This window comes from Lepidochelys kempii, chromosome 14 (genome assembly GCF_965140265.1).
Source record: "Lepidochelys kempii isolate rLepKem1 chromosome 14, rLepKem1.hap2, whole genome shotgun sequence".
Taxonomy (NCBI): Eukaryota; Metazoa; Chordata; order Testudines; family Cheloniidae; genus Lepidochelys; species Lepidochelys kempii.
This window is the reverse complement of record NC_133269.1, coordinates 40,864,714-40,886,216: the sequence shown is the minus strand read 5'-3', so window position 1 is coordinate 40,886,216 and position 21,503 is coordinate 40,864,714. Positions and strand designations below refer to the sequence as shown.

At 55.7% G+C, this 21,503-nt stretch overlaps 1 protein-coding gene across 14 annotated transcripts in view; it reads left to right on the top strand.

Moving 5' to 3' along the window:
• The window catches only part of MGAT1 (alpha-1,3-mannosyl-glycoprotein 2-beta-N-acetylglucosaminyltransferase), a 42,804-nt gene extending 21,717 nt beyond the window's left edge, over positions 1-21,087 (top strand). For 5 of the 14 annotated variants that reach the window (XM_073311177.1, XM_073311172.1, XM_073311174.1 and 2 more), the window contains exons 2-4: positions 90-726; positions 9,523-9,765; positions 16,945-21,087. In XM_073311177.1, the coding sequence (XP_073167278.1) occupies positions 17,019-18,380 (1,362 nt within the window). In that variant the 5' untranslated portion in view covers positions 90-726; positions 9,523-9,765; positions 16,945-17,018 and the 3' untranslated portion in view covers positions 18,381-21,087. The other 9 variants (XM_073311175.1, XM_073311173.1, XM_073311180.1 and 6 more) reach the window with 9 other exon arrangements.
• The last annotated feature ends 416 nt before the right edge of the window (positions 21,088-21,503 follow it).

Sequence of the window (21,503 nt, the reverse complement as noted above, 5' to 3'; positions counted from 1 at the left end):
GTCAGTATGGAGACTGATCCTGTTGGCATTAATACTAAAGAGCGGAGGTGGAAGCCAGTGTCTAATACAGCTGTGTGTCTGTTACACAGAGCCAAGGGGGAATTGAAAGGAGACGAGGATGGCACGCCTTACCCTCCTCCCGGATATGAGACTGGCTGGGATCTGGCGGGACTTTAGGAGATGGGATGCCGGGGCTTTGGTTTGTCCCTGAAACTGGTGGTCCGCCAACTTGTTCCTGGGGAGTGAGAGCTCACCAGGAGACACGGATGAGCAGAGAGCTGCCGGACGATAACAGCAATGAGGCGACGCGACCTGTGGGCTATCTGCAGCAGCGCTGATCGGGAGCGGTGAAAACCAGACTCTTGTGTATGCTGCCGCCCTCCTCCCCAGAGACCCGAGGAGCTGTAATGGCTTGATTTCCTAGGAGTCTTGAAGGACACTTGAGGAGAGACGGGGAGTTATCTCAAGGATTGGAGAGACCAGTACAGAACTTGCCTGCTCCTTTCAGTGAGGGAAGCTTGGCGTGTGTTTATTAGTTTTGAACCGGGATAGGGGGAGCTGCGTGGCCCATTCAGGAGGTGGAGAGGCTCTTTCCTGCTGTTCCTCCTGCACTGAGTCCTCGAGTGAGGTCCTGAAAGGGGGAGGGGGGAGCCCAGAGACCCCCCTCCCCCGGGAGAGAACCAGCGGCCAGGAGTCCACCAGCAACACTGAGCCGACACCAATCAGGTGAGATTTATTTATGACGTGCCTGTCAAAATTGGTGAAGAAGCTAGGCTTTCCTGCTGTTCTTTCCATTGTCCTCTTGTTTCTGTTGCCCACTGGAAGATGATTTCCTTCTGCCTTGAGTCCATCCTACAGATGAAGTGCCGGGGAAAAGAGAATGCATGTTGCAGGTAAAGAAACAAAATTGGATGGTTAACCGGTGGAACTCATTGGCGCAGGATTTTGAGGTAGTTCAGTATGAGGCCTATAGCTTGGCAAGCTAAAAGGCTGGGACTTCTGTGAATACATATAGTGTCTCTGGGCTAGGGCTACAACGGTGATGGTCCTTGCTGGGGTTCGAGGTATAAGATGATCAATAGCTGGGGTTACCAACAAACTTCCTTCCTGCCCTGGGATCACGTTGTCTGTGTGTTGCCTTTGGAGCATCTGGTGCTGGCTGGCATGTGACAGTGGAACAGATGCTTCTGTTCCCTGAGTGATGGTCCCATTGAGGTGATAGAGGGGGTTGGATGCTGGGAAGTGACTTGCCCAAGTTCAGAAGGCCCCATATCCCATTCCCTGAGCCTTCCAATCCTCTTCGACCTGGGATCTCTTAGAAGTAAAAAATCCCTGTAATCCCATTCTCTGAGCCAGCCACTCAGCGACATAGGGCTGGATTGAATTTGACCCTGCTGGAGTGTTTGTAATGAGTGGTGGTTGTGGGCTCCAGAGCTCTGGTACTAGTCCTGCTTACCATCCTTTTGGTGTTCTCTGTTCTGAGACAATGATCGTTGGCAGACAGGCTGGGGGCTGATGGGTGTTTTACAGCTGATAGGACACTGTGGTATACACATTCCTATCTCTTCCCAATACCAGAAAAAAGCCAAGACATGTTTTTTTGTTTGTTCTGGAATGCAAACTTGAATGCAACCCATCTTCAGCGAGAGAGTGACAGGACTTTTCTGTGCAGTGCTCGATAGCCAGCACCTAGATATTGCCTTTGCTCTTGGGCTCATCTCTATCCTGTGCTCAATCCCTGCCCCGCGTCCCCCCTCTATCTGGCTCTGGGGCCCCAAGCTTTAACAGGGCCCGAAGGTGCTCAGAGCAACTGAAAATGAAGTTGCTGTGCCCTGATACCGTGTGTTTTGGGCTGGGGGACCTGTTTTTATTTACATCAATGCATTTCTTCAGTGTTGACACTGACATGAGCAGTAGTGTTCCCAGCACGTTAGTAAGGGTTTGTCCACACTGCAGTCATAGGGCTTGAGCCATTGAGCAAGCCTTGATCTAAGGTAGTTCAGGTCCCGGAGTGATCTAGCTGCAGCAGCATGAGCTAACCTCACAAGTGATTACCCAGGTTCCAGATAGGCTTGTATAGTCAGTGTTGCCGATGCTTTACAGCTCTGGAACCTGAGTGTAGCTAAACTGAAGTGAGCCCAAGTACGTCTACGTGCGCTGCAATCGCACCCTGCGATTGCAGTGTAGACATACCAAGGCAGCTACCTAAGGTGTCTTGCAAAAGGAGGTGGACAGATCAGACAGCATAAAGTTAACCTGTGAGGGAAAAACAAGTTGGTTGAATTTCATTTTAAAGAAGGGGCAGGTCTAGACTGTTTGTAATTCAGGTGATTCTTCTGTGCCTCCCTGAAAATCCAACCTCTCCACAGTTTCAACCAATTATAGGATTCTTTTCTACTTCCTGTATTTTTGTTCTGAGTTTGTACAGCCCCTAGCACGCTGGGGTCCTGATCCATGACTGAGGCTCCTAGATACTATGGTAATAGAAATTACTACTACTAACAATTATTGTTTGTGGTGTTGTGAGCTGTTAAACAGCTGCCATGCCACACCCCAGAGGTGGCTGCAGTTCAGCACTGTGTGAAATGTTTTGTATATCAGTTACAGTGCTTTGGGTTCTCTTGCTGCTGAGCCTGATGTAGCTGCTGAGCCAGCTCTGTCCTTTAGGATGATGGGTCCTACATAAACACAAGTTGGTTTATTTCTAGTAGGGTAGTGCCTGGAGGGCCCATCGTTCTGGGTTTTGCACATACACAGAGCTTGAGCGCTCAGGAGGCTTATTGGGGAAACTGAGGCTTGGCAAGATGCAGGGCCTTGCCCAAGCTCCGAGAGTCAGTGGCAGAACTGAGAATTGAACTCAGGTCTCTGGAGTCCCAGCCCACAGGCTTAACCACACAGGCGCTTTTACGCTTTTATTACGCTTTTATTAGATGTTCAGTCTAATGGACTCGAGAGTTCTCGACTGGGATATTTCTTGTGCTCTCTGAACACTTTGGCAGCTAGATACGAAACACACTTAGCATATCACGACCACAGCAAGGGCAATTAGCTTAAATTGTTATCTCAAAAGGCTGGAGTGAGTTCATGTCCCTCCATCTGTTATTTAAAAGGGAGACGCTTGCAGCCGAGGTTGGATAATAAATGGAGGCAGTGAGATGGGGGGGTAGGGGGGAGGCTCTCCCAGATGATGGGAACTGTAGAGGGGAAGGTTCTTGTGTCCTCAGTGGGGCAATTGTGGGAAAGGGCAAGGAGGGGATGGATGCTAGCAGAAGGGAGTAAAGAGACTAGATCTGCTGGTACTCTCCTCCCCGCCCCCACTGGTGGTCTAGCTCTGGCTCCCTCACACACACAGCTCTACTGAGGCCTCTCAATCCTGACTCTCCGCCACCCCACTATTCCAGCGCTGGGCTATCCTCTCCAGTACTACAAATCCATGGTGGTGCTGTACTCGAGGGGATGAATCTGAACTGGATCTTGACATGGATGGGGACGTAGAGCAGGGTTGATATGAGCTACACGGCCAGTCTGCAGTTCCTGGTCATATGTGCAGTTCTAGTGGAAACTCGTTTTTTGTGGCAGAGCTGGGGGGAGGGCAGCCAACGGCTGGGATAGCAGGGAGCTGCAATCAGGATTGAGGGGTATCAGTAGAGTTGTGTGTGGGAGAGCCCAAGGCTGGGATCTCCAGAATTGGAGATGTTCTCAGCCCCCAACCCAGTGATGGTGCTGCTTTCTAAACTAGAGATGGCTGCATTTCAGAGATGGCGTGGGTGAGAGAAGCTAGTGTGTTAGAGCACTGGGGACTGGGAGTCAGGACTCCTGGGTTCTGGGAGCTGAGTGGGGTCTAGTGGCTAGTGTGAGGGGCAGGAGTCAGGGTTTGGCATATGTTCCTAAACCTGTCAGTCTCCCTATGTGACCTTGGCCAAGTCACTGAATCTCTGTGCCTCAGTTTCCCCCTCCATACTATGCATGGTAGTGCAACGTGCCTGCCTTGGTAAAGTGCTTTGAGATCAAGGAATGAAAAGTGTGATAGGTGCTTATTATGTCTGATAGTACTGTGTAATCAGACAGAGCAATCATCATAAGTGCCAGATAGCAGCCGCCCTTCCCCGTCTCCTGAGATTGGGGGGGCTGAGCTGATGGCAAACTCACCCGCATCTCTTCTCTTGTCTGTAACTGGTTAGTGACATAATCAGCTCTGGAAGTGGCTTTTGTCTGCATGCCATGTGGCTGATCCTTGGTTAGCAGCACTTGCAGGAATCTTGGCATAGGCTGGCACCTGTCTATCTTGGGTGTGTAGACCAGTTCACACCCCGATGCTACTGGTATAACCAGGTAGGCTGGTTCACCTTCCTCTGTAGCACATCCAAGAATGCATCACTCCATGCGGGGCTGAAGCACCGTGGGATAGCTGACTAGATTTTTCCAGAATGCACCAGTACAGAGCCAGACAATTCCCTGCCAAACCCAGATGTGTGCCTGGTTAGGTTGTAATATGGTCTTCTGTGGCAAGGTCCCAAGGGTGCGTGAGGGGGATTCCAGCCTCTCACATACACTGGTCAGAAGATAGGATCTACCAACCTCTTGGGAGATGCTTTTGCCACTGGATCCCTTCTCTCCCCACTGTCCTGGGCTGAGGGTGTATCTCTGTCTCTGGGCTCCTCAGGAAGAAAGACAGCGGGTGGTGTGGAAGGCGCTTAGTTATCGGGTTCCCCTGGGCAGCCACGGAAGAGATTTCTCTCCCTGGATTGCGCTGGCCTCTCTGAGCGTTGCCCCTGCCAATGTGCCAGAGCCCAGTGCCCTTTTAGAGGCAGATGAGGGTGTTCAGTCTCCATAAGCCATTTGCCCCTGACCACCTCTCCCCATTTCGTATACGACGGACCCCTGTCTGCTCTGAATTTGATTGAGACCCCCCAATTCACTTCACGCAGGGTAGACTGGATGAAAATGACTACCGCTACTCTGACCACTAAACTCCCCTCCCAGAGCTGGCAGCAGATCCCAGGGGTGCTGATCCCCTAACCGGCCTCTCCTATGCTGGAAGTGGGGGGCTGAGGGTGGGGAATCAGCATGGCTGCTCTGTAGCGAGATTGGAACCGGCGCGGCCTAGGGGGAGGACCTCTGAGCCAGCCAGTCCTACCCTGCCTTGGTTTGGGATTGTATCACAGCTAGTGCCCCCTAGTGGAGAAGGGTCCCATGTCCCAGGCCTCACCTGCTTGAGTCAGCCTTTCCCCCTGCCTTGGGGCTGGATCAGAGCCAACATCTCCCCTGTCCATCCATCCCTGCCTCCCTGAGCCAACCCTGGGGCCAGGATAGGAGCTGGGACCTCAGAGGGGCAATGCCCCGTATCCCGTTCCCTGAGTTAGCCAATCCCCACGATTTTCCCCTTCTCTCTGTGAGTATTGGCTGTCAGTTTGGCAATAGGCGGGACCCAGCTGGAACCGATCAGGGCCATCTGCATGCTTGAAGTGTGTGTGAGTGGAGTTGTTTTCACTGCCCTCCACCAGGATTAGCCCTACCCTGGTGTAAGATCAGAGGTTGGGCTCCTGATTGTGTTTGTTTTGCCCAGAAGATTATTCTCATTAGGGACTGACCTAGATTCGGATGAGTGTAACACAGAGGAGAGGCTGGCAGAAGTTCAGGCCTCCAGCCTGCCATGTGTGCAGGGCTGGGGCGCAGTGACATCCCATCCCTCCTGTGGGGACCCTGTGTCTGTCACTGTCAACCACTGGGGCGTTACTACCTTATGCCAGCTGTTGAGGCTTCCCCTTAACTTAATTGGAGATGCTGGGCTGGGCAACTCCTGCCCAGCTTTTGGTCATCTGTGTTCTTGAGTGTCACCACCCCCCTTCCTCCAGGAGTACTTAATGATTTTATTAGATGGGGAAATGGAGGCACAGATTTGAGAAGTGACCGGTCCAGGATTCCAGTGGGTGAATGGCAGAGCCACAAATACAGCCTGGGCGGCCTGACTCCCAGCCCTCTGCTCTAACCACTAGACCCAACTCCCTTTCCAGAACTGGGACTAGAACTGGGTCCTGCTCTGACCGCTAAACTCCCCTCCCAGAGCTGGCAGCAGATCCCAGGGGTGCTGATCCCCTAACCGGCCTCTCCTATGCTGGAAGTGGGGGGCTGAGGGTGGGGGATCAGCATGGAAGTGGGCTGGATGGGTTGCTAAGTTATTGTGGGGGCTGGGGGAGATGCAGGAGCAACTGGCCTTGGTTTTAACCCTTAGTGACCTGACCCCATGCACTTAGCACCCTGAATGTTATTGCTGACCCTTGCAATGTCTTTTCCTTCCCCGCCCCGTCCCTTTGGGTTGCTGACTTGATTGGCGCACAGGAGACGCCTTCCCCTTATCCTGGGACCTGCTGTGCTGGCTGGTTTCCTGTTTGTCTTCTGTGCACCCCCTGCACACCTCCCCCCTTCACAGAGAACCCCCTCCCACCCTCTACTGCTCTGTGATGGCTGCCAGCTGTTTCCCATTAGAGAGCAGGCAGCAGAGGAAGGGAGGACAGGCTGTTCCTCACGTCTCCCTGTGTTTGCGTCTGGCTCTGATCTACCTTTGTAAGTGAACTAGATCAGTAGACAGCAGGGCTCTGAGCCCTCCCCGCAGTGGGCTAGCTCCCCATGCACAAACCACCATCCCAATGGGGTTTGCCCTATAGGTGCCCCCCACTGGAGGTGGATAAGGGCGGTCAGGAAGGCCAAGGGATAGAGGCTGCCAGCAAGCTACGGGTGGGGGTCGAACCAGTCCTGTGTAGCTAAGGGTCCGTGTTCACTGCAGAGGTAATTCAGGGGGTCAATAACCGGATGTGAGCAGCCCCACAACAAAGCCCTATCCGGGTTACCGCTCTGATTCCTTCCCCATGAATTGTGGGAGTGCTTGTCCGCTCTTCTGGGCGCACAGGGGAATTGTGGGAAAGCATTGGAGGACTATCAGCACTCGAATGGTTTAGCCTGTGTCCTCACTGCAAAGTCAGCAGGCTGAGTGGAAATGGATCCTAAGCACTAACCCACACCCCCAGCCAGGCCCCATTAGCACCACCAAGTTCAGCTGAGAAGGTTTTGGGAGGGGGGATGGGGCAGCTCCTGGGTAGGAGCCTGGGCTAATTGCAGTGAAGAAAGACCCTGAAAGCGTGAACCTCTACTGCCCGAGCATGGAAGCAACAGCGGCGTCCTAAACCTTTATGTGGGCCGGCCAGAAGAGGGGGTAGAGAGCCCGGCTCTGCCTGCCAGGGTTACCCCAACCCGGGGGCTCCTGGCTGTGAGCGGAACCCGGTTCCAGGGAGGAATTGGGCTGAGAACCTCCAGCTGGTTTCACGCATCCCTCTCTTCACGGGTGCATGCTGGGAAGCGAAGAGCTGTGGCATAAACCCTGCGAGAGCTCCAGTGGAGGAGAGAGATGGCGACCCACATGGCGGGTGTGGGGGTGACTGTACCGCTTCATCCGTGTCTTGAGCCAGTCCCGATGCCAATGCTTAGGGCAGAGTGGAATCCGGCTTGCTTTTTCATCCGCTGTGTTGGCGGGATCAGGCCTGCTGATCCAAACGGTAAGGGCTTGTGTCTCTCCCCAGTTTCCCTTTTTCACCCTGCTCCCGTAGCATTCAAATGCCCCACACCAGACCATAGCAACCACACAGCAAGATGGCACAGGGATTGCTCCCTCTGCACTGAAACGCAGCCACCTCTGGACTAGGTGTAGCATAGGGGTTCAACCCCCTTAGGCGGTCATGAGGTTATTACTGGGGGATTGCGAGCTGTCAACTTCCATCCCAACCCCCGCTTTGCCTTGAGCTTTATAATGGTGTTAAATATATAAAAAAGTGTTTTTAATTCATAAGGGGGGTCACGCTCAGAGGCTTGCTATGTGAAAGGGGTCACCAGTACAAAAGTTTGAGAATCACTGGCGTAGCAGGTGCTGCTGTGTAGCCACCCGTGAGCAAGCCAAGAGGACAGGAAGTGAAATCCCCAGGTGAACCAGCAAGGGGAGCTTTCGAGAGGCAGCCAGAGTTGAGATTCAGCTGGGGCACTGGAGGAAACCGCTTAATTGTTGGGTGCTGTTGGCGAACGATCACAAGTGATCAGGGCCTGTTTGCACCGCCTCATGTGAAAAGAGAGAGCCCCCTCACTGCACCACACTGGGTCACTGCGGATGGCGCTGTCCAAGGGGGGAGGGGTGGTCCCTACTGAGACCCCCCCCACACCACCACCACCTCTCTAGGTGCCCTCTGCAGCCCCTAGATCTCCCTGGAGATCTCCCGTCCAAATGCTGACTTGGCCTGGTCCTATTTGCTTGAAATCTCCACTCTGAGGTGGAACAGCTATAAAAAATGGGGCAGATACACCTCCAATTTCCTACAGGGAGCATGTGTGTGTGAGTTCAAGAAGGGTGTTGATGCAGATCTCTTCCCTCTATCTATCCCCCCCACTTTTGTGACTGTAACTGTCTCCCCTTGGCTTTTTCCCTTGTGCTGTGATGGGAGGGCATCCGTCTTGGCCTGGGAAAGCCTGGGGTTGTGGGCACTGCACAAATGGCTGCTGAGATCCCTGGTTGGTGTCTGAACCCTGCGCTGTAATTCCTCCAGACTCCTGGGGTGGGTGAGGTGAGGACACAGCAGCTTGAATTCCTGGCTGCTTTCAAAGGCTGGGGGGGGGGGGGGGGGGGAAATTCTGTTTAATTTCTTGTAAGGCCCATTTCCTGACACACCCCCCCCCACCACCTTGAGCCAGCCATTTGCCCTCCAAGCTGGGGCTGGCTCCCACAAAAGGGGAAAGGTCCCCTTCCGCAACCCCCATTGAGCCAGTCCTTCGCCCTGGACTTGGTTCAGAGCTGGTGCCCCCTAGAGGAGAAAGACCCCGTTTCCCCCCCTGTCCCCCAACCTGGGATCAGATTTGATTGGCTCAGTTTACCTCCTGAACCCCCCCCCCCATCTCTGTTTCCAAGGGAGCAGCTGCCAAGGGAACAGTTAATGGTTAACTCTCCTCTATAAGCAAACGTGGCATTAGAGATTAACTCAGTGGGGCTGTCTGGTGTTCAGGCTAATCAGCTGCAGGAAAGGGCCGGTTCCCAAAGCTTCATCAACAAAGTTTGATCCTTGGCCTGTGACCCACTCTCCAATTTCTCACCCTGTCCCTGCTAGGCTCTGGGCCAGATTCTGCTTTGTTACCCTGCTGTGTAAATGTGGAGTTCCCCTGCTGCTCTCTAGTCAGGCTGGGGTCACTGAAAGCAGGATCCGGCCTGGACTCCATTGATGGAAATGGGGTCGCTCCTGATTTACCCAGGGGCAACAACAGAGATCAGGATCCGGCCCCCTTCACCTCTCTCTTCCTGTCCCCGCTGCACAAAGATCCTGTAAGCCTTTGATTCTCCTGTTCACCTTTCTCCCAGGTCTGGGTGTGTGAGGGTTAAACTCTCCTTCCCTTTCATTGTCGGGGGAGGGGGTGTGAAGGGAGGCTGACTTCCTGATGGAGAGGGCCGCCCCATAGCAACCTCTGACCCTGCTTTCCTTCCTCCTCTCCTAGCCTACATGGGAGGGCCACGTTTCCTGGTACTGCTGAGGGGAGTGAAACCAGCTGAGCCAGCGAGAACTGTGCCGAAACTGCCGTGCGTTAAAACTTCAACAGGACACGGCTCGGTATGTTGCTGTCCCCTCTGCTCTGTACCATTGCCCAGAGCGGATCTGTCTGCTGTTTCTCCCCCCATCCCGCCCCCCACTGCAGCTGGAAATCAGATATCAGCAGAGAGAGAGAGAAGCGATTAGAGAGGTGAGTTCATAATGCTGGACTTGGGTCGCTTGCCTTGTTGAACAGCGACTGGTACAGAGAGAGGCAAGAGGTGGGGGCTAGCTAGAGAGGGGACAGAGCCAGAGTCTATAACAAGTGGGGTCCTCGAGCTGGACAGAGGGGAGACTGTCTCCTGAGCTGCAGCCTTGAAGCCAGATCTGACATTCAGCTGAGGACAGAGAGGGGGTGAGTGTGAAATGGACACAGCATCTGGAATCCAGAAACCCACCTGCCTTGTTATCCAGAGAGACAAGGGGTGTGGGAGAAAGCAGAACCCCTGTCCGAGAGCTTGCGGTGATGGCAAGATACCGGCTACTCTGGAAGGAGGGGAACTTTTTATGGCTAAAACTTTTGCCCTTTCCAGGGAAGGGGAACAAAGAAACTTTTTAGAGGGATCTAAAGCACTCATGATCTTCTAAAAGCTGTACGTAATCTGTGATCAGGTGGGTGAGACCACGGCTGCTTCTGTGTGATTGTGATCATGTCTAGGGTGGTACTTATTGACTATATTACAATGTTCCCTAGAGCCCCAGCTGAGATCAGGGCCCCATTGTGCCAGACACTGCCCACACACGCAGAGACAGTCCCTGCCCTGGGGACTTTTCAGTCTAAATAAAGAAGGTGGGAGGGTGTGGGACAGAATTATTATATCTCCAATATGCTTTCCAGGAAGAAGGAATATTTAGTGTTGTTTTTCCCTCCTGTCTTCTTGGCCGGTGTTTCCTTCCCATCCCAGGAGGGTTGGACAGTGTGAGGAAAATGTTTCTAGTCTCTGGAAAGCAGCCCAGCAAGGCAGCTGTGTCTGGAGGCCCCGGTGACAATATGGTGGATCCGTGGTTTTGTGTTATGTTGTGGCGCGCTGTTCAAACAGCGTTCCTGAGTCTGCCTGGTTCTGTACGACGCCCACCACGGTAGCTGTTCTGAGTCCCAAGGCTGCAGCACATACGGGCAGTGTTATATTCTTGAGTTGGTTGCTGCCGGGTTAGATGTGGCTGTTTTGTACTGAGTGGCTGGGGAAGCTAAAGCAGTGGGGAGGTATTATCTGAATCCACTAGTGTTTGAGGGGTGTCAATCCCTGGGTGAAATTTGTGTTATGCGGGAAGTCAGATGAGATGATCGGAATGGACCCTTCTGGTCGAGGAAGAAGAGGGGTCCTTATCAGGGTTAATGCTGGAGGAAGCAGCGCCAATGCAAAATCCCCCAAAAGGCCAGAGTCTCTGTAGTTCCTCTGGCTTTTCCCCAGCTCATCAGGTTTCTGATCTCGCTTGGGGGCTGGTTTCCAGGGGAGTTGGTTTCTGGGTGGGGCTGGTTTCTGATCTCGTTTGAAGCTCTGTTCTTGCTGCTTAAAATTTGTTACAAGCTGGGTGGGCAAACTCTGTCCTTATCCCAGCATGGATATGGGGGTTGCTCTGTCTTGTGGGGAAGTTCCTTGTCAGTAGCCTGGCCTAGTATGGGGTGGGAGGTTGAACCCCGTAGATCTGGAGGATTTGAGGAATCTGGGGTGTCGGACAAGGGGGAATGCTCCAGAAGGGAGCCAGGCAACCACAGGAGCGTCCCAGGAGTTGTCAAGAAACCGGCCTGGGTGCAGTTCCCAGCTCTGCCACAAGCTCCCCATGTGACCGTGGACAAGTCACCGTGCCTCAGTTTTCCTATCTGTAAAATGAGGAGATAATCCTTCCTTTGTTCCTTGGGGCAGGGACCGTCTTGCTCTGTACGCACAGCCCCTAGTACAAGCGAGCCCCGAGCTCTGTGGGCATCTCCACGCCCTGCCACAACACACCGGTTATTAATAAGAGCCCAGGCCCCTGTTGTGCTCTACAGGCACTGTACAGACAGAACAGAAGGGCAGCCCTGCCTCAAACAGCCGACAGTCTAAGGGTAAGAAGAGACACCCGCTGGATCCAGACAGCAGGAGATCATGACCGCCAGCTGTCTCAGAGGCCTCATGGGAAAGCCCGGCCCCTGCAAGGTTGCCTGTTTTGCCTTAACCACCCACTCCCTTTCCTGAACTTGATTTGCATAAACTGCAAAGGGGGAATATGTGTTTTGACCCAGGGCTAGTTAGTCAATGTGGCTTTCATTTCAACAAGCCCTTCCCATCAGGGCGTGAGAAGGCGGTCTGGGCTGCCAGCGTTGGCAGCCCGCCCTTGAAGATGCATTACCCCCTTAACCCTTTGAGTGCTGGGTGGGGAGGAGATGATGCCAGAGACACACCCATCCCCATGCTGAGACCCCCTCCTTGTTTTCCTCCATCCACCCTGGCTCCAGGTTATGTCTGCTGACCCAGTGCTTGCTCTTGCCCACCGTGAGCAGGGTCCGGGTCCTGGAAGGGTAAGGGGTTGGAAGTTGGTAACAGGAGGGGAAGGTTTCTGGGATTATGAGATGAATGGGGAGGGAATTTAGGGAGGGCTTTTGGCATTAGTGAAGATGGGGAATAGCAGGATTGGCTGCTGCTCTCTGGCTTTGCTCCCTCCAGCCTGGGGGACACCCAGATGTGGCTTTTGTTGAACAATGGAGGCAGCTGGAGGGGAAGTGAGAGAACCCACAAGAAAACCAATGAGACTTTCCTGTCCTGGGGCTGCCCCTCTCAAACACCTTGGCTTTCGCTGACGCTGAGAACTGAGACTCCAACCTTCCAGGATTGCCACATATCCCCTGGTGCTTTCCTCTGGAGTCGGGGCCTAAACCCCAGAGGCCTGGCCAAATCCCCACTGGGGGGAGGTGTTCCTTGATTCTGAAACTGTGCCCCCTTGCAGCCCACCACTCTGCTGTTTTCCCTTCCCCTAATGTCCTAAGCTAGAGAATGGTGTCCTGTTGCGGCTGTGTTCCTCCCCAGGGGCAGCTGCATTTCAGTGGGCAACTGATCTGATTCCTCTCTGTGGCTTGTAAAAGCTGGCGTGCTCTGAGATGGCTGGCAGGGATCTTCACACAAGAGGCCTGCACTGAAAGAGAGGGCGGGAGCTGGACTGTGGGGCGGAGGAGGAGGAGAAAGAGACAGCCAACCCAGCCCATCTGCATATCAGCCGTCTTTTCAACCTATTGCCTCTGGTCTATGGCACCTCTTGATAAGTGCTTTGAAACTGGCTTCCCTAGCCAGGTAAGCATTTGATTGTGGTGAGCTGGGTGAGAGGTCACAAGAAGTAGAGGAGATTGGACCTACCGGGCAGGGAATCTGCTGCTGCTGGGTGGCTGGAGAGGACTTCTCTGAGCTTCCGTTACCTCTCCCTTTGCCCTGGTGGAGAGCGGACCCTGTGTTGACCACGAGCTACCTACGTCCCAGCTCTCAAATGTAAACCGAGTGGTAGGTGGCTGGAGTAGATGGGACTGGCTGCAGACAGGCAGGATCTCTGGCTGCGCCGGTGTTGGCATGGGGGGGTGGCAGAATGGGATGGGCTCAGCCTCGTGCAGAGCTGCCAATGGGATGTCTCCTGTGGCCAGAGAAGTGGTTAAAAGGTTAAGCCAAGCAGGGCCTTGGCCGCGAGGCCCATCGCTGCCTCTTGAGGTTGTGAAATCACTGTGGGAGTGACCCAGAAGTCAGGCCGGGTACCCACAATGCACAGCTCTTCCTTCCCCTGGCTCTGCTCCTAACCCAATCCCTGAGCCGCGGGCCATTCTGTTGAGGTTTTTCCACTTGTTGCCAAATTCCTGACGTGACTTTTTAGCTCTTTAACAAACGAGCCTCAGCCCCGCAAAGCAATTAACCAGGACTGGGGTTGGGTGACAAGGCCTGGGGCCAGCCTTGCATAGCAGGCTCCTTTGCCCCACAGCCTAACCAGAGGGGGCACTGTGCTGCTGCAGTGGGGGAGCTGCCCTGTTTTTTTCCTTAGCAACCCAGGGGGAAGAGGTGGGGCTCTGAGATGCCCACCCTAACCGAGCTCTGTGTCCCCTCTCGCTCTGGCTTTAGAGGGTCCATTCCTCCTCAGCCTGGCCATAGAGGGTGCTGTGTTGCCTCTGGAGTGGGGTGGGGAGCTATTCTGCCTAACCTGGAACATGATCCATCCCCTTAGCCAGGCCATAGGGAGTGCTGTGCTGTCCACCCTCCTTGGGGCCGAGTACCTCCCTCATTCTGGCACTAGGGGGCGCTGTGCCTAACCTGGGATGCACTCCATCACCCTCTGGGCCCGCACTAGGGGGCGCTGTGCTGCTGTCCCTAGCCTGGCCCCTGCTCCCTGTCTCCACAGCTTGTCACTGTGGGCCGCTTGGCCTGGATAATCCAGTCCCCTCCACCTGCGGAGAGGCTGAGTGCGTAGTTGGGCTGTTTAACCCCCTGGCTGGCACATTAACAACCGAATGGCCCAATGTACAAGGACTTAGTCCCCCTTCTGCTTCTGCCTCCTGCATTCCCTGGGGGTGGAGTTTAGCCCTCCGTTCCCCACTGCTAGCTAGGAGCCAGAATAGCACCCCGCTCGCTCTTTCCCGCACCTGTGCTGGGCTAATGGGAGGAGAAGTTTCGGGCCGTCCCAAAACTCATCAGCTCTGTTTGTGAGACACACTGGGAGCAGTAGCATGCAGAGTAAGGGGAGGCTGGTTTTCTCGCCCTTCCGTGGATCTGCTTTCCCCACTTCCTTTACTGCCCTGCAACTCCCTGGACTTAACCGTCCAGGGAAGGAGCCCAAGCTGCTGGGCTGTCTGAAAGATCCCGGAGAGTTTAGAAAGAGCCTTTTCTCTGCGCTGTCAGCAGCTCCCAAACCCGCCGGCTCAATCCTCTGTGCCCTGGCAAGCCAGGTGGAAAAAATGCAACTTGCTGCTCCAGCTTGCGTCTCTGAGCCCAGACGTTGCTTTAGAACAACGGTTAGCTTGTCTGAGAGGGATGCAGGGACATCCGATGTGCTGGAGCGGGCCTCTAGTGTGGGATCGCGCCGCCCATCAGATCAGTGGGCCCTCTTGCCCCCACTGAAATCCTCAGTGGAGCCCATCTATCCTAGTGTCTTCTCCACGCACCCCGTCCTCTGCTAGATCAGACCCCAGGGCTGGAGATGCTTCAAACCAGGACTGGGTGGAGCCTGGGATTTTCTGTTCTTCAACCTCTGCGTCATGGTTTCTTCCCCTCCCTCCCCCCTGAAATGTACCCAGCTGACCTCACCCCATGCCTCAGCCCCCAATCCGTTACACCACTGGGATTCTGTGGGGCTCAGCATGGACACCAGCCGGCCTGGTCCACCCCTCCCCAAGGTGTGTGCTCCGGTGAATCCAAATGATGGACAGGCTTAAGCAGCAGTGGTGTGAATCTCTGTCAGAGTCCTGTCGAGCAGAGACAGATGGACACCCCGGTTCTTCCTCCCCAGCCCCCAGGGGCCCTCCTTCTAACTGGCCCCAGATCACAGCGGCCTGACTTTCCGGGCTCCCAACCGCCATCCCAAATCAATATTGATCAGTGAGCTCGGCTGGTCAAACAAGCCTCGTGTGTCTTGCCCTTGCGCCCCAGGCTAGGAGCCAAGCGGTGCAGGGTTGGGCTGGGGCACTTGTTTGGGTGGGAGATCTCTGAGGAAATCCCCCCCCCCCGGGGATGTGGCTCAACAGATGGTGCTGGTCCCTCTGCGTCGGTGCTGACCCCGATGCGACACTGGGGGTCACTGGGCTGCAAGGAGCTGGGTGGAGGTGCAAGTCAGTGCTGGCCCCAGTGCAATGCTGGGGCGCTGTCCCCTCGCAGTCAGCGCTGGCCCCAGAGTTAATTCCAGATGCAAAATGTAACGGGGATAATGTGTTTTCCTCCCGGCTCTTGTTCTGAGCCACCGGCTTCGCCTTCACTTCCTGTCCCAACCTGTTGCTGGGCAGCTGTGAAATGACTGCCCCACCCCAGAGGTGGCTGCATTTCAGCGCTGGGGTGAACAGTCCATGGGCGGCGCTGCTGCACGTCTGCGAAACAACTGCCCCGCCCCACCCCAGAGGAGAGGGCTGGCTGCGTACCCAAACAATAGTGTAGCCACATGCTGCCAAAATGGCCCTGAAGCAGGGAGTTGAGATGGGGACTCGATGGTCGCCGTCCCTGGCGTCCTCCCCACTTGGGTTTGCACCAGCCTGGGGGGTGTGAACATGGCTGAGCCCTGCCTGCGATTACACACACGCCTGCCGCCGCGTTAAATATAGGGCTGGGCTCTCACTGAGGGGGATTAATGAGGCTCCTGATGCAGCCACTAAGCAAGGGTGGGATTACGGGCTTAAACCGGCGCTGTGCACAGTTACCGCCCATGGGACCAGCGGGGTCTGAGCTGAGGTTCGTGCAGCAGCTCTTGGGGGAGGGAGGGGCCTGTCGGGGCATCTCTGCACACCAGCCACTGGGCGGGGAGGAGAGGGGAGCTGCGATCCAGTGTCGATCCAGTGTTAGGCTTCATCAGCCAGTATACTCAGCTTCCTCTCCCAATGGACCCTCCTCCTCAGGCACGGGGGAGGATTACCCTTTCTGCTCACACCTGGGGTTCCCAGTCCCTCCCCTCCATGCGACTCCCCCACTCCACCCAATCTGGGAGGGGGCATTTCTGCTGCTTGGCCTAAGGCCCCCCCATCCCTGCCCTGTAGGAGAACCAATTCCTGGAGTCAGGACATGCAGGGAGGGCGTTGGCCTCTGCCCCTCCAGACAGCCGAGCCGATCATGAGTTAGCTCAGCTAAAGGATAACCAAGGGGCAGGGAAGATCTTTGGTGCAGGTAGTTGAAGGGGCTGATGCCGAAGGAGGGAAGAGAGGGGCCCAAGGGTATCCCTGGGAGGAATGGGGTGACATGAAGAATGGGGCAATATAGAGTAGTCAGTGAAAGAGTCCCGAGGGGAGGAAGTATCCAGATGGGGAATCGTTTCCCCAAGGGGTGGGCTGGGGGCCCCTTTGCTGGGGACTCGTAAATCCAGGAATGGACGGAGCCCTAGAGAACAGGCTGTAAGGGCTGGGCCCTGATGGGGCGTCTCCATGTCACTAGGGGCTGGGCCCTGATGGGGCGTCTCCATGTCACTGGGAAGAGGCTGTAGAGGACGCTCCCCAAGTGGCTCTGAACCTGATGGGCAACTGCTGGAGCTGCTCCTCTGTCCTTACTGGCTGGAGGCCTGGAGGATTGTCTAGAGGGAGTAATCCAGCCCTGGGTCCCAGGTGGGGCTTGACTAGCAGTAATGGTGACCCATTGCTAAGATTCCCTTGTACTTCACTGACTCCCTGTCCCCCTTTCTGCCCCCGCAGGTCCATGGCTGTGGAGTGACGCCTGAGGGATCGAGAGCGTACGCGAGCTGCGGGGGGGCCTCTGCCTGTGAAGGATGCTGAAGAAGAGCAGCCTGGTCCTCTGGGGCGTGGTGCTGTTTGTGGCCTGGAACGCCCTGCTCCTTTTCTTCCTGTGGACCCGGCCCCCGGCCTTCGACGACCATAGCCACTTGACCGAGGAGGTCATCCGGCTGGCCCAGGACGCTGAGCTGGAGCTGGAGCACCAGAAGGACCTGCTGCGGCAGATCCACCGGTACAGCGCCCTCTGGAGCAAGAAGAGGAAGAAGGTGGAGGAGGCGGGTCGGCTCCCGCCGCCCGCTGCCGCCTCCAACGCTGGGGCTTTGCCAGCCACGGAGGCCGTCCCGCACCGGCCCCGGGCCTCCCCGGCCGCGGTCCTGCCTGTGGTGGTGATCGCCTGTGACCGCAGCACGGTGCGCCGGTGCCTTGACAAGCTGCTGCACTACCGGCCGTCCCGGGAGCGCTTCCCCATCATTGTGAGCCAGGACTGCGGGCACGAGGAGACAGCGCGGGTCATCGCATCCTACGGCGAGGCGGTGATGCACATCAAGCAGCCGGACCTGAGCAACATCGCGGTGCCCACGGACCACCGCAAGTTCCAGGGCTACTACAAGATCGCCCGGCACTACCGCTGGGCCCTGAGCCAGGTTTTCCGCACTTTCCAGTACCAGGCGGCCATTGTGGTAGAGGACGACCTGGAAGTGGCTCCAGATTTCTTCGAGTACTTCCAGGCGGCCTTCCCGCTCCTGTTGGCCGACCCCAGCCTCTGGTGCGTCTCGGCCTGGAATGATAACGGCAAGGAGCAGATGGTGGAGGCTGGCCGGCCGGAGCTGCTCTACCGTACGGACTTCTTCCCCGGCCTGGGTTGGCTGCTGCTGTCAGAGCTGTGGGACGAGCTGGAGCCCAAGTGGCCCAGGGCCTTCTGGGACGACTGGATGAGGCAGCCGGAGCAGCGGCGCAGCCGTTCCTGCATTAGGCCCGAGGTCTCCCGCACCATGACCTTCGGCCGCAAGGGTGTGAGCCATGGGCAGTTCTTCGACCAATACCTGAAGTTCATCAAGCTCAACGACCGCTTCGTGCCTTTCACCCAGCTGGACCTCTCCTACCTCAAGAAGGAGGAGTACGAGCGCTCATTCCTGCCCAAGGTCTACGGCGCCCCTGAGCTGCGGGTAGAGGAGCTGCAGGGCAACCAGCGCCGGGAACTGGGCACCGTCCGCGTGCAATACAGCAGCCGCGACTCCTTCAAGGCCTTTGCCAAGGCCCTGGGTGTTATGGATGATCTCAAGTCAGGGGTGCCCCGCGCCGGCTACCGCGGCATCGTCAGCTTTCTCTACCGTGGCCGGCGGGTCTACCTGGCGCCCCCTTCTGACTGGACGGGCTATGACCCCAGCTGGAGTTAGCACTGTCTCTCCCCGGACATTGACCCTTGAGCATGTTGGACCCATAAAGATCATGGAGCGGGTGGGTGGGGTGTGTGTGTGGGACTCAGACCTTGTATTTTTGTTTTCTGAGTGGCATTCGAGTGCATTCGGGGGAGGGGCGGTGTGTGTGTTTGTGCACTTAATACTGGGGTTGAGGGGCTGGATTATTGTGACGCCCCGATGTGGGGGGGCAGGGGACTGGGATGGGGCATGCTGAGGCTTTCCTCACTGCCCTTCCCCTCCATCCCCCCCAGTGCCTATCCCCTTTCTGACATTGTGATCTCCTCTCTACCGCGTCCCTGAAGGTTTCTCCATGGTAGGTGAGTGGGGTCAGAGCCAATGCTGAACCGAACTGACCGATCAGTGGCTACTTTCCCAGCCTCTGTGAGCTGCGGGGGAAGAATGGAGAGAGGACAGTGACCACGTCAGCCTGGGAGGGACTAATGGAGATGCCAGGACTTGCTTAGGACCTTTGGCAGTTCCCACCTCACCATCCTTAGTTGGGGGCAGAGTGGGAGGGGGCAGGGGTTACCTCTGGCTATAGCTGGGAGGGAGCGTTGGAGATGACGTGGTGCCCTTGAAGGTCCTCAAGAGCCCATCATTTGCTGTAGGGGAGCTGGCCAGGGGCAGGGATCTTTATGTCCATGATGACCTCTTTGGTGTCTCCATGGGACCATCTCTAGCAAGGCTCGAGCATCAGAACTTTCTCGCCCTTTGACCTGCTCAGTGGTCTCTGAGCAGCCCTCTGGGTCTGGGAGGTGTGAGGAGTTGTCCTGGCTTCCCTCTATCCAGCAACGTAACGTCCCCACAACGTTCCTCTGCTTGCAGTGGGCGTTCCACCATGGTGGCCCCTTCCCTTTGTCCTTCATCGCTGCTTTTCTACACTGTGCGCCGAAGAAGTTTGTTACGGAGCCGGGGCTCTGCAATCCGGTTTGTGTTACTCTCCCTGGTGAGGAAGGGAGAGACCCAAGCTTGCGGCCTGCCTTAATCCTCAGTGGGGGCCTCCATCTTTTCCTGGGTTGAAGTTTGGTTCAAAGTTGGCTCAGTCCCTGCCGGATGGTGGCTGATTCCCCTGCTGCCATGGTCATGGTGGTCATGATTCCCTTGCTACATAGTTGGTGTAGCAATGGGGAGAGACATGAGATATCACCATGAAGGAAAACCACAGGGGTGGTGGGATACAAGAGAAGGGGCTCTCTGACAATGAGCCCTGCCTTATCTGTGGGGGTAGACCCCCCTCTCCAGTCTCCTAAGAGGTGCTGCTGAGCTGTTCAAGAGCCAGTTTGGGGAGGGAGAGTTACAGTTCAGACCTTATTTGGCCAAAATGTAGACCACACCAAAGGGTAACTTTTCCCCCACTGTATTATTTTGCTGTATTGTTCTGTTTTTGTTTTAAATCCCCTTATCTTCCCCCGTCTGGGAGGTGAGCCAGGGGAGGAGGGAAACCAAACTGCCCATTGGCATTCTACATCACCCATGAAATTGCTTGGTGCCCTAGGGCAAGTTTGGCAAAGGATGGGTGGGTGCAGAAGCTTCCCTGCGATCCAAACCCTGTTGGTGAGGTCAGGCAGAGAGGAGCTCCCATGTCAACAGCCAAGAAGGAGATGGTTGTTCCAAGAGTGTATTAAAGGGTCTGAAAATGTCCTGTCTCCAAAGTGCCCCTTCCCTCCCAGCTCTGGTAAGCAATATCCAGAGCGCTGGAGGCTTTCTCAGAGTAAGGGTGCTTCAGTGTGTGTGTGTGTATCTTTCCTCCCCTCCTTGGGCCAGGATGGGGGGAATCTATCGGAAAGAAGAATCTCTGGGAGAGGGAGGTCCATTTGTAGGCAGGAACTTCAGTGGGATCCAGGCAGCTCTTCAGGGAGCCATCCAGGTGGGGTTGGATCCCTGCCATTCTCCTGGGCAGGAACTGGGAGCTGGGCAGGCTCTTCCATCACACCCTGCCTGCGGCAAAAGTCCAACCCTGTTCCGTTTGCTCTGGGCTGTGCCGCCCTCACCACACGTGGCTCCGATGTAGGGCTTTCTGCCCCATGCTGCCAAGAGGCCTTTAGACTCTGGTTGACTTCAAGGTGAGGAAGTCGATCCAGCGAAACGAAGCCCGACTACGTTGTGGCTGATGGAGCTCTCCTTGTGAACCCTCCCTGTTCCTGGCTGAAGCAATGTGAGGTTCTGGTGGAGGGAGTTTTTCCTCTGTGGGTTTGCAAGAGAGGAGTAGATACGACCACCTGGGGTGCTCTTACCCTCTTGGAGAGGATCCCATACTCTGTCCCCTACCCCTAAACACTGAGGGTGCCTGGGAAGCCAGCTGCTCCCCTTTCAGCCTCAGATGGAGCGGGGTCTGCACTGAGGGGAGTTGGGATTGAAGCCCACCCTTTGTTCAAGGAGGTTGATTGAAACCAGTTTCCTTTCCCGTAGTGGTTGCTCCCTCTACCACGGGGGTTGGGATTAGTCCACTATTACCCTCTCTGCCTGCTGCCCCCTTCCCTGGGGAGGGGGGTGGTGAGAGGTTGAACCACATGCCTGGACCAGTCTTGAAGCCATTCTCAGTGGAAGGGGAGGAAGGAATTTTGAGCAGGGGGGCTGTGGGGAGGGAGGGAGAGATGCTGTTTTTATGTCCAAACGTCATTCTGCGAAAGCGAACTTTAAGGTGCAGAAACTATTTTCCAGAATAAAATAAAAGCCAGACCTTTTTCGGCTCGACGCGTCATTGCTCTCCACCCTCCTCACCTTGGATTGATCCTAGGGCGGCATTTACTTGGACCTAGTTTTGAATGGCCCAAGCAACAGCCCTTCTCTGGAAAGGACTGTCCCGTAGCACATGCCTCTCCCTACTGGTGGCATGTTCTGAACACCCTCAACTCCAGCCACCCTCACTTCAGAGCCTTGGGGTGAGACTGGCTCCCTCGCCAACCCGCATCAGCTGGGGGAAGAGTAGCAGAGCCGTTAGCCTGCTGGTGTTTAAATGCAAAGATCAGGCATGGGGAGACCCGTTGAGGGAGAGGCTGAAATGAATCTGGTCCTAACAGGGACCAATGGCTCATTGGTACTAAGTAGGTTGTCGTGGGCTATTTGTTACCTGCGGTTGATAAGTTGCCCCATGCGCAG